We start from the raw sequence: 11,945 nt of genomic DNA on the forward strand, positions 1-11,945 counted from the left end.
AATTCAAATCTAATGTTGACAAAATTCCATAAGTGCACAAACCAGAATATTGACCAACAAGGATATGCATGAGATTCGACTTTCACAGTTGTTCACGTTCGAAACAGCACGAAATGGCAAAAGCTTAACAGAGGTTTGGGAAATTCACATAGTTCTTCGGAAGAATTAAAGGGAGCACAACCTCAACCTATACAATCGGTATCTTACATAATATACCTAATATCATAAGCAGGCCCCTGTGACAAAATGAGTATCGTTTGCAAGTAAACGGCATCTATAGAGCTTTCTGAATATCAGAGAAATAAGGCAAGCTCTCCTACAGTACCTACTTGCCGCAGTTGAAGCCACCGCACACCGATAGAACGATGATGAGAATCAATGCGATTATGATACCAAGAACTATAAGCTTTATCTTCATGTTCTGAAACCACATCTTTCTCCTGATCTGGGTTCCCTGCTGCCTAAAATCTTGAGCCTGCCAAAAGAAACATTGATGAGATCGCATCGTCACTAAAGGACTGAGGAAATGTTTAACATATAATGAGAAGAGACCAACAGCAATGATTGACATTAGATCGGCTATAAGAAGTGGTGAATTAAAGAAGTTATCAGTGCCATGAACATCTGATCTTATGGGAGAAGCTTCAAATATAATTAAATTCTTATATTCATTTCACAGGTCATGCAAGCAATAGTATTAGTACAACTAGAATAAGTAAAACTAGGAATGAAATACGAATAAGATGACATTGGGACCTCACTGCACGGAAGATTCATTATCAATAAAAGGTAAACTTTCGAGCAAGAACCACCTCTCTGTTGATAAAACATAATATTACCAACCTGAGAGCGAAGATTCTCTGTTTTATCCACCAAAAGCTCAATCTTCTCACCACGGTCAAGAACCTGCACAGATAGAGCACATTAAATCACAATTAGTGTTTCTCTTCATATGCATATCCATAATCTGTTATAAAAGACCATGTACCACAAGTTAATGTGAAAACACTCTGAAAAGGAGACGCAAGCAGAAAATGGTCTCTGAAGTAATATTTTACAAATTTGACTTACCTTCTCAATATTTTCCATCATGACTCCTTTCACTTCAGAAACCTGAGCTTTCACTTTGGAAATCTTGCTGATCTCCTCAGGATGATCAACACAGTATTGCATCTGCTCTTTCAACTTGGGCCTAACAGAAATCCATGAATCTTACTCTCAGCATCAGTGTGTGAAGAAGAATAAAGACGAGCATTTCATGGCTTATTTAGAGAAAAGGATTACCCAAACTCTTTGTTCAAGCTGTTAGCAGCCGCCGTTGCAGCTTTGCCTCCACCATATCTCTTGGTAAAATCCTCTTTCACACGCTCAAGGAAGGCCATTGGAAGCTGCCGACCAACAGACTCAACTGCGACCACACAATATGCTACAAGGAGATCACAGATATTAGTTCAGCTATAGAGAAAGCAGAACAAAGAGAGATAAAGCATCAAAAACATGCATCAAGCATCAAATAGACAAGAAAAGCATTCAGAGAGTCCAATATAGATGAAAGTATATGACAGAAAACCCCGTAGAGAAAAAATTCCACCCTTAAAACCAATTCCTAGATTTCTGGCAGTGACTACCCTCTGCAACACCAACTCAATAAAGAACAAACAGTCAAACATGGGCCCTCAAAGCAACTCAGTTGAATCAGCGATAATGGAAATGCAATTCATGGCAATCGACATTGGTAAACAAGTCAAAATCTAGCCATGGCACGATAAACATGCTGCTAACAGACAGATCCGTCCACGGAATTTCTGAAGTGCTAGGATTAAATCCCCAATGGATTTTATTCCTCTTCAAGCTAGTCAGTCATAAATAGAATCTAGCAATGAGATACATCCATTAAAGTTAAGCTTCACTATTAGTATTTTACTTCTCAAATTTCTATTCCGAGCACATAGTGAAGTCAGGGGTTGCGAGATCATTGCCCCCAAAGGGTTTGGACTTTAGAGCTTAAAGTTCAGCTACCAGGTAGCTGCCTCCTATCCCATTTATCGGTCAAACTCATTTTTAAAAACTCCTAGCAACACAACAAAGAGCAATCTGCTCTCATTCTATCCCCTTTATTATCCTTTCACATAGCAAATCACAGTTATAGTGCAAATCATTTAACGCACTCAATGAAGTGCACCACATCGGAAAATCCAAGACACTGATACTTCAGCTTCTCTTACGCTAGAGAAAATTTCAATCTCAATGATCACAAACAGTTCCAAATCTCACCGTCGAGACCTACTCTACAAGCATAAACAGGCGATCCATCGATCCCAGGGAAGATACATAGTGACAACAGGAGATCAAGCGGATCAGCAGACAGATCAAATCCAGACAAGCAAATGAAACAGAGCATAACAGCAGAGAGGCCGCCAGATTTGACTCAGGAGAGAGAGAAAGAGAGAGAGATGCTCACTGAAGCCGCTGTCGACGAGGTAATTGAAGGTGTGGCCATCGCAGTTGTAGGTGAACTTGTTGTTGGTGGCGGGGAGCTTCTGCAGGCACTGAGCGGCGATGCTGGTGAAGTTGCCGGAGAACTCCGTGTACTCGGCCAATATCACAGTGCCCCGGGCCACGAAGCTGTAGATCAGAGACTGCTGACCCATGCTTAACGAACTACTTCCCCTCACCGGAGCTCTCGACCGGAACCCTAACCGCAGCGGATCTGCAGCAGAGAGGAAATGGGGAGAGAGAGAGAGAGAGAGAGAGGTCGGAGCTCGCTTACAGGGAAAGCTAGAGAGAGAGAGAGAGAGAGAGAGAGGGAGGCGTGTTTTCTTTATGTTTACCAGTTTAGATGATGATGGCTGCGGGTCTCTAATATATCTGCCCCCCGTTTCCGGGTGAAATAACGAGAATGCCACGCTTTGATTTAATTGGAACTTTTGAATTTGCTTTGAGGGGCTTCTGCTTTGACCACGGCTTTTCTTTTTCTTTACTCTGTATTTATTATCACAGAAGACCGAGTTCTCTCTCTCTCTTTTTTTTCCCTCTTCCGGTAAGGACCGAGCTCTTCTTTTTGTTAGCGTACATTGTGGTATTCAAAAATCCAATTAGATTCAACAAGTCAATCGAGTTGGGGATAAAACTCTCACGGCGTATATTTTTTTCATTTATAAAACTCGAACTCGTCATCATACTTAAAGGGAACAAGTGTCGAACTGCGTAAATCATCCCATATTGATTAATCGAGTTTTTTTTTGTTTATTAGAATTCTAGAAAGGAAAATATCAACATTTGAGGAAAAAAGAAAGTTTCTATTTTCTTTATTTTTTTGGTAGGAAGTTTCTATTTTCTTAAAAAGTCAAAAACTATCTTCCAATTCCTTCCAACAGACTCGATGGCAGAGAGGTAATTTTAGAAGAGCATTGCTATTTGTGCCGACTGAGTATGCCAGCTACATATGCCGAAAACAAGAGTGAATGGCATAGACTGTAATAATTTCAAACGTCAATGACAATTTTCTAAGCACTCTCATTCGGCAGAAGTAGGCACAATGCAATTTGGCATAATTATCAATCCATTTTAGAAACTTTACGGGAAGAAGGAAGTTCATTGCACGATAAGAATGAACTAATTGGAAAAAAATTCGACACCTAATTTTCATATAGCCTCATTCTCATCTCATGATTTTCTTTTTAAATTTCACTATCCTTAATATTTCAGCTTTTTTAAGTTCGTGTTGACCATATTTCGCGGTTACGCACATTTCGCCAATACCATTATGATTATCCTTTATTACGAGACTCTTGCTGTACGTCGATTTCTCTATCACTATTGATTGTTTTGATTTAGTTGTCAATTCTCGAATTCTAGAACAATCGGTCTTATTAATTGCCTTGACCCAGGAAGTTCTCGTTGGACTTGGCGCAGGGAAGGATTTCTCGATGACGATGCGATCAACAACATTTTGACATCGTCATAATCCATGGATGGCAAACATTTCTTTAAATCACAGGGGCTAAATAGGAAAAATCCCACAACTTGGAGGAGTAAATTAAATTAGTTTATTCTTATTATTTTCTCTAATAATTAAGGAATAATTAATATTTATGACCACCGTTGAATTTTCTTGAACTCTCGCTCTCCATAGCAGCAGAGAGAGAGAGATAGATAGAGGATGAATACCGCAATGGCGGCGAGCTTCTCTCGGCTTCCGTTCAAGCCGGAAACCCGCCATGGGATCTCTGCTGCTTCTCCTTCTCCAGCATCCGCGAGCTCCACAGCTCTTGTTTCGTCTCCCAACCTCAAATTTCTCGGCCTCAGGTCGCTGAGGCCGGTCGTTATGTGCAATAGCAGCACTAGACCCGGTGGCCCCAGCTCAGGTAGCTAATACTTCTTTCTAGCGTCTTCATTTCCTTGGATTGAACCATTTTCTTTGCTCAATTCCATGAAAATAACGAAATGTCGAATTATTATTTGTTTAATCTTTGTGTCATTGCTTTAGGAAAGTATAGAAATTGATATCCTAATGGCGATACTAAACGTGATTTGTTGATGATGTCTGATTTTTCACATTGTTCTGAGCTAATCTTTGAGCTTGTTCAGATCGCTCGCTTGTTTTGGGTGAATTAGATTGGACATCATATGCACTGATTGTCATTCAATGCTTTTCTTCAGTCCTTGGGGTATTGAGTTATATTTCGAGGTGCATTTCCACTGTATAACAATGTGTTAGCTGTATGAATGATTAGAACTTACATGTCTGTCGAGATCAGGGTCGGGAATTTGGGTTGTCGCACCAAAGTTGTGTTTTTGTCAAGCCTATCGAATTGAGTCGGTTTCACTATCCGGAAAGGAGGAATCAGCAAATTTAAAGAACATATCAAAGCTGCTGTACTAGTGAAAGTAATAGTGTCAGAAATCGCCAGCAATACCGACAAATTGGATGGTTACAATGAAAACTTGAAGCATCTGTAACTGATAGTAGTCGACTTTGTAACTTTATTGCAATGAATACACAACCAAGTTGATGATGTCAATTTTATATAGTTTAGTTCTGTCGGAGGCGATGTCAACACGTGAAATGGTGGGGCGATAATGGTTCTGGGTTCGTCGTAAATACTGGATACCTGGCAGCAATCACACGTTTTTGTTATGACAATTGAAGCCTAATTATTTGTCTTCAATTCTCAATAGTTGAGCGATCATCAAACTTTTACTTTGTGCCTTTTATTCTCGCATCATAATTTGATCTATTTTCAGACTTCTCTTTGCCAAAGGTTGATGCTGCTTCATATTACTTCTCTTTAATCTTGGGACTATAACAACCACAAATCTGCAGGCGATAGTGAAAGCCGGAATATCTTGGATGCTTTTTTTCTGGGAAAGGCTGTTGCAGAAACACTTAACGAGCGTATAGAGTCCACCGTTGGGGAGTTTCTGAGTACAGTGGGAAGATTGCAGGCTGAGCAACAGAAGCAAGTACAGGAGTTTCAGGTAATTAACATGCCGTGTAACTCCAAAAGCACTATTGGTGTAGAATCGTAAGTTATTAGGAGATTCCTCCGTAGGAAGGTTCCCATTATCTATGAGCTTTTCATTTGTTTATTATTCTGTCCAATCTTTCTGAAGCATATAAACCAACTTTTCAGTTCCGTACTTTCTTGATAAAGGACCTGCAAATTATTCATGCATCATTCTCTCCTTTACACTGTTTTGAGAAATGCTGACATGAACAATATTCTTATTCCTGGTGACAGCCTCAAACTCTTGTCCCTTCTCCTCGGAATTCCGAAAGTCAATAAGCAGCAATCGTTCTAGTATTTCAGCTGCAGAGTCAATTAAATTGAAGTTATTCAATTTCGTGCAGGAAGAGGTGTTTGAAAGAGCCAAAAGGGCCAAAGAGAAAGCAGCTCGAGAATCGATGGAAGCACAAGGACTCCTTCCTAAATCTACTGCTGCAGATGTAACACCAGTCACTGATGGTGCTGCAGCTTCTTCACCATCTTTATCCTCAAGAAAAGCCCCGGAGTCAAACCCTTCTAGTAACGCCTCTGCTGGGTCTCCTGAGGTTTCAGATGGTAAGTCTGAGGACCCTGACTTTGAGGCGTCGACTGAGGCCTGAGCTACGTTTTTTGCTATTTATTAGGTTTGAATATGCAAATTTTACGGGGTACACATATGGAGATAGATTTGTATTTGGATTTAGATGATCTTAGATGGCGAATCAGGGGAAAGCTATAGTTGATCAGTCTTTGTACTGTACATGTTGACATTTCCGGACAAAGTATTCTACTGGTACCTAGGACTTAATGCGCAAAATCATCTTTATTCATTATATGTGAAATGCATGTTCTTCTGCGCAAAGTGATTGCAAAAGCAATACATTCCTTTTCCTTTTCGTATATTCAAAGGCATGGCTGAACTTAATGTTTTGCAGGGACAGAAGCTTTTCTTCCAATCTAAGCTCATGCTCATCGCTCAGCTACTATATATGGATCTTCGGCTCACTGGAATCTTCATGAATCCTGAACCAGAGATTAGCATGCTTGATATCTTGCTATTATGGGTTTAGGAGTACCCAATCGACTTTTAAACTAAAGCCATCATCACTGTAGATTTCTCGCACAAGCATTCCCATTGTTGAGATATGGAGTCCCCAGCAAAACGACCATAGTACAACCCCAACAAAACTTCTTCCTAATAAGGCACATAACTCGGTTTTTTTATCTTCACTACAATGAAAGCGTTAGCTGAAAATACATATATTGCAAAACTTGGCTATTGCAAAAGAATCAATAGTCCCCGAGCCAGATGAAGTCACGAGGAGCAAGCTCATCAGACAGCTAGTAGCAAAACCTGCCCTAGCTCACTCATCAAATTCAACTCCTGACATGGGCACCTTACCGATGATCTCATCATCATCCTCACTGTCATTTCCCATGGACTTTTTCCGAAAATCCACCTTGAAGTCGTAGTCCTCGTCCATGGCTTCACCAGAGGACTTGGCCTTCTTCCTCCTCTTCTTCTCCGCCTTCTTTGCCTTTGGGTTCAGTATCCCTTCTGCTGTATACAACTTCTCGTTTTGCCTGCTCGAAGTAGTAGACTGCCCTCTAGACATGTCTGTGTCATCATCCTCGTTGGTCATAGTCTGATCTCCTTCAGTCATGGGCTCGGGATCCCTATCGCCTTGAGTCGCTTGTGGTTGGGCATCTTCCTGAACAACAACAAATCAGAAGCACATATGCCATTAAAGTTTTGATAAAGAATTAGGAGCAAATCAATGCTAAATCTCTTGCAACTACCAAACTCATTTTAACGGGCCGAGAGTTTTACACCCGAACACATTCTTCCCATTCATAACAGCTGTGACTGAAATGCCAAAGGTCCCTTAAGTCGGAAAATACAAATTTTGGGTGATCCTAATGAACATGAATAAGTGAATTCACAAACCTCAAGCATTTTCTCGTCAAATTGGAGTGGGCAACTCGGAGGGACTTCCACAGGTTGGAAATCACTCATGGATTTGAGACTGCCGATAAAGGAAGACTCCCCATTGTAGACTTCATCAATTTTGAACTCCTTTCCGAACTCCGACACTATCTTTACTTCTGAGGCTGCTTCTTGATTCCTTGTCGGGGGCATAGTGTAGTACGGAATTTTACCTGTCATTTGCCATAATTTTAGTCTCATATCACATCACACCAGATATTATATAAATCATAATCATAATCATAATTATATGGAAAATTAAAGCCAAGATTTCCTTCAAATTCTGATGACAATACTTCTGGCTCATGATAACAATACATACCCTCGTTCCAATCATGAAGGATAATTCTAGCAGTGGCTTCCACATCCACAATGCCACCCTTTTTGAGCTTGCCTCGGACAGTGGCTACCTTTTGCAGAAAGTCATTGACAGAATCGAAGGTCGGGAGCTTGTATAGTGTTACCAACACTTTCGCTGGGCAAAGCTTGAGAATCTCCTTCACTGAATTCAAAGGGGAGACCAAAAAAAATATAACAGGAGTCTTAATCATACGGCATCGTTAAGCTAGTGATCAGATTTATTAGATCGGACTGGTCCGACTGTCAAGTTGGAGCTCGACCAACAATCTCTCTGACCAGGTTCTCACATGTGCATGGATTTATATCAATGATATGCTTAAGAGTCGGTAAAATCAGAACCACCTTGGTACTCATTCACAGAACCTACAACAAATGACCAGCTATAGGACTGAACCAACCTATCAGACCCGGCTGACCTTCCAAATTCATGCTTATACCAACTCTAATAACTTTCCTAGTGACGTTAAATAGCCGAAGCAAGCAGAATCTAAGAACTCCAATAAACTATTTTACCTGGAGCAATTGGATCCTCCAACTTCTCGATTCTTTTGCAGTTTCTAAGAGTGATAGCTGCATCATTCCCAGATGATTTCAGCATGACAACACCAGGGCAGTCCAATAGCTTGACATTTTTATCCAACTGGACTTCTTGCATCGACCTTGTCAATCCAGGAGTGGCACCCACATTCACGACATGACATCTCTTTAAGCTATTAATCAAACTACTCTTACCAACATTGGGCAAGCCAATAACACCAACTGTAATTGACTTCTTTATCTGTGCAAAACAAAATTATGAAAATGATTATGAGCTTGAGCTACTAGTGCCTCATAAAAGAAGAAATTCCATTTCCATACGTCGTGACTTCTCGAGTAATTCTTGAGCAATTTGATGAGAGTCTCTGCTCCGAGACAATCGCTTGTTTGAAGAAGATTGCTTGATTTTGCTGCCTTCGAGGAAGACTTCCAGCCTAGTTTGGATCTCTGCTCTTGGGTGCTGCATTTAAATGCAACGGCCGGCAACTCTTCCCTCAGGTACTTGAGCCACTTTTCAACAGCTTCCCTAGGGACAAGATCTAAGAGAGGACCAGTGGAGTCAATATCTCCTTTCCTAACCTTAGAATGAATTGCATGCTAATGTATACTCCATGAATGTTAGTTCATAAAGTATTAATTTGCACTCTAAATCACACTTCACAAGACACGTTCACAATCAAGACATGTCCTGTAAAGTTCACACTGCTACATTATTTCTTATCCATTTATCTTTGAAGATCAGAAAAAATGGAGCCAAGAAGACCTCTGCTCGGTTAAGCTTAAGAAGTGAAACTAGCCATGGATTTCTGCTGCCATAATATAGCAAATAGAGCAAACAACATGTTCTATTTGATTTGCAAGAAACATCAAGAAGCCAGAGAAAATATAAAGACATACCAATTTTATTCAGAAGCAGAACCAGATGCTTCTCAGGACCGGCTTTCATCACCATCTTCTCCATATCAGCACAGCGGGTACCGAGGGGATCACGAGCATCAAGAACTTCCAAAATTACATCCGAAGCTTCAATGACTTTGACCAACTCCTTGTAGAAAGCTCTGTCTGAATTATCTGCAGAGATACGGTATTTGTAACAATAGTAATTAGCATACAGGGAAGAGAAGAAGGAGTCCGGGACTGAAGAATCAACCTTTACTTACCTCTGTGTTTACCAGTAGTGGTACTTTCATCCTTGCTCTTTTCCTCAAACACTGCTTCTTTAGTGGAGTTATCATCTTCCTCCAACAACCCTAACTTCCTCTTTTGTGCCTGATCGTAAACCAATTGTCGATAAACATGAATGCATCCTTTAAGCATCTTCACTGAGAGACAGAACTCAATTTATACATTCCATACGCACTGGAGCTATAGCCTATTGATTTAACTCTTAAAAGACAAACTCAAAATGACAGACTGACATAAATACCAATGATCAAGTTTCATATTTGGTTTGGCTTAATTTTGTGCAATACATTAATTAGCATTATTCCCCCGAACATTGCATCATATTCTGCAAATGTTAAATTTCGATTCACTTCAGCTACATAACTGCCAGCAAAAGTCAGACTAGTACAAACCCGACAAGATAGCACATACTATAAGGACAGGAAACGAAAAGGGCAACCACCATACTCAGAGAAAAAAACAGCTAGAACGTGAATTGTCACAATACCCTCTCTTTGCGGGCAGCTTTCTTCTGCTCCAACTCCTCAATGGCACGGGCTCGACGCTCCTCGAGAGCCTTGAGCTCCTGTTCCTTGAAGGGCCATTCGTTCGGGATGCCGGGGTCCTTCTCGACCTTCCGCCTCTTCAGCCCGAGCTTCTTCGCCTCCTTGGCCTTCTTCTTGTGGTGCTCCTTCACCTTCTTCAGCACCTTGTACTTCTTCCTCAAGGGAATCCTCTTACTCTTGCTCTCTGATGCCAAAAATACCCAAATGGGAAAATTCATTAATCTTTGCCGCACGAAGCAAACGCTTTCTCAGCTGAGAACACATACATATGATTCCATGCATCATAGACCTGTAAAAACTGCTTACTTTTGCTCTTCTTCACCATCTTTGAACTGAAAAATGGAGACTTTTTCTCCTGCACACCGACATCAACGAAACAGTCAGTCGCGAATCAAACAACCCCTTCACCAATTAGCAGCAGCAGAGAAGCATACAAACTTTACAGAAAACCCTATTGGGAAATCATTCACCTCTTTCCCTTCGGCTGGGCAGTGACAGAGGTCGGCCGCAGAAACGGAAGAAGTTGCAGAGTGCCGGGGAAGCGGCGAAGGGCTCCAGAGGGTTTATCGAGCAGCAGTAGCAGCCGAGACAGGAAGAAGAAGAAGTTGAGGGTTTAGGGAGACGGAATGGGCCGGCCCATCGGTCCTTGAAAATGTTAAAGTAGGCCCAGTAATAATGTATATGGGCTTTTAACTCCGGTCTGATTTAGGGTGTGTTTGTATTTTAAATTTTTTTTAATTCAATTCAACTCAACTCAACCTATCTTCAATTTAACAACACAATTATTACTTAATCGTTACTTTATCACAACTATTCATTACTTTTTCACACTTTTTCTCATAATTCAACAACACAATCATTACTTAATCATTACTTTATCTCAACTATTCACTACTTTTTCACACTTTTCCTCATAATTCAACAATGCAATTATTACAAATTAATTAAAACCAAAACTTAACTCAACTCAACTCTAAATTCAAACACATTCTTAGTTATCCATTCTTTTATAAAGACCTCCCTAAACTATAGTCTTTTGATGATTGGTTACTAAGCTTTGCTTTGAAATGATTTGCTCAATTTTTTTCAGTGATAAGGGAAGATAAAGCTAAATAAAAGAGCACATAAATCCCACTGGTGATAATGAACCTTAAACCTTTTGATTTCGAGTTAACATCTTATACTACTACACTAAAACACCTTCATGAATTTGCTCATTTATTTTCAACCGTGGATGATGTCCCCCCTCAATTTTCCACTATCCTATTCGTTCTGCCAAATAATAGAGAGATTTCAAGAGGTTAGCTTTTCAAGGTTAAATTTGAGCAAGTAGGATGAAGTTCAATCTTTCCAATTACATTGCATATCGCGCTCTGACTTTATCAATACAAATTTAAAATAGGCGTCCCACCTCACTGAGCTATGTAGGGTAAGAGGTTATCTATTTATTGTCTCACATAGTTTTGATGATCCCCGATCTAACCTCGTTGAATTGGTGGAAATATTTTAAAAACTTACTAGAAGTTAATGTGAGTAATTTGATCGATATATAATTACAGCACAAATTACAAAATCCTTTTATAACTTCCTAAAAAGTATCCAATATTTTTTGTGACATCCAAGTTAGTAGAAAAAAAGGTTTCGACCTGGTTTCTTACCGGCATTTTTGTTATTTTCTCTTTTTTCTGTTCCCATCTCAACTAGGAAAATGTAGCAAAAATGAAGTTTAGGAAGTGAAATTATCAAGTTTTAACAGAGCAGGGGCCTTTTGGCAATTCCGGATAAATCTCAGCTTGGGCTGACGTGCACCGGGTGCAGGGAGTCGGCCCGGATCGAGTTCAA

The 11,945-nt window shown here is 40.2% G+C and overlaps 3 protein-coding genes across 4 annotated transcripts; 1 reads left to right on the forward strand and 2 right to left on the reverse strand.

The window, feature by feature from the left end:
• Positions 1-47: 47 nt before the first annotated feature.
• LOC116188379 (vesicle-associated membrane protein 722) lies at positions 48-2,830 on the reverse strand. Its single transcript, XM_031517689.1, has 5 exons — positions 2,462-2,830; positions 1,285-1,426; positions 1,072-1,192; positions 844-906; positions 48-475 (listed from the first exon to the last, which is right to left on the reverse strand). The coding sequence occupies exons 1-5, from the start codon at positions 2,649-2,651 to the stop codon at positions 326-328; spliced, it is 666 nt and encodes a 221-aa protein (XP_031373549.1). The 5' UTR covers positions 2,652-2,830; the 3' UTR covers positions 48-325.
• Positions 2,831-4,097: 1,267 nt separating this feature from the next.
• Positions 4,098-6,719, forward strand: LOC116188064 (uncharacterized protein At4g13200, chloroplastic). Of its 2 annotated transcripts, XM_031517182.1 has the most exons (4): positions 4,098-4,367; positions 5,327-5,481; positions 5,855-6,065; positions 6,425-6,719. In XM_031517182.1, the coding sequence occupies exons 1-4, from the start codon at positions 4,163-4,165 to the stop codon at positions 6,448-6,450; spliced, it is 597 nt and encodes a 198-aa protein (XP_031373042.1). In that variant the 5' UTR covers positions 4,098-4,162; the 3' UTR covers positions 6,451-6,719. The 2 variants fall into 2 exon arrangements, with proteins under 2 accessions (XP_031373042.1, XP_031373041.1); XM_031517181.1 differs by lacking the exon at positions 6,425-6,719 and having other exon boundaries at positions 5,855-6,351.
• LOC116188063 (guanine nucleotide-binding protein-like NSN1) lies at positions 6,659-10,726 on the reverse strand. Its single transcript, XM_031517180.1, has 10 exons — positions 10,574-10,726; positions 10,410-10,458; positions 10,046-10,287; positions 9,534-9,642; positions 9,271-9,444; positions 8,695-8,912; positions 8,350-8,614; positions 7,799-7,978; positions 7,438-7,649; positions 6,659-7,201 (listed from the first exon to the last, which is right to left on the reverse strand). Exons 2-10 carry the CDS (start codon positions 10,426-10,428, stop codon positions 6,854-6,856), a joined length of 1,767 nt encoding a protein of 588 aa, XP_031373040.1. The 5' UTR covers positions 10,429-10,458; positions 10,574-10,726; the 3' UTR covers positions 6,659-6,853.
• Positions 10,727-11,945: the final 1,219 nt, after the last annotated feature.

This window comes from Punica granatum, chromosome 8 (assembly GCF_007655135.1).
Source record: "Punica granatum isolate Tunisia-2019 chromosome 8, ASM765513v2, whole genome shotgun sequence".
NCBI classification, from domain to species: domain Eukaryota; kingdom Viridiplantae; phylum Streptophyta; class Magnoliopsida; order Myrtales; family Lythraceae; genus Punica; species Punica granatum.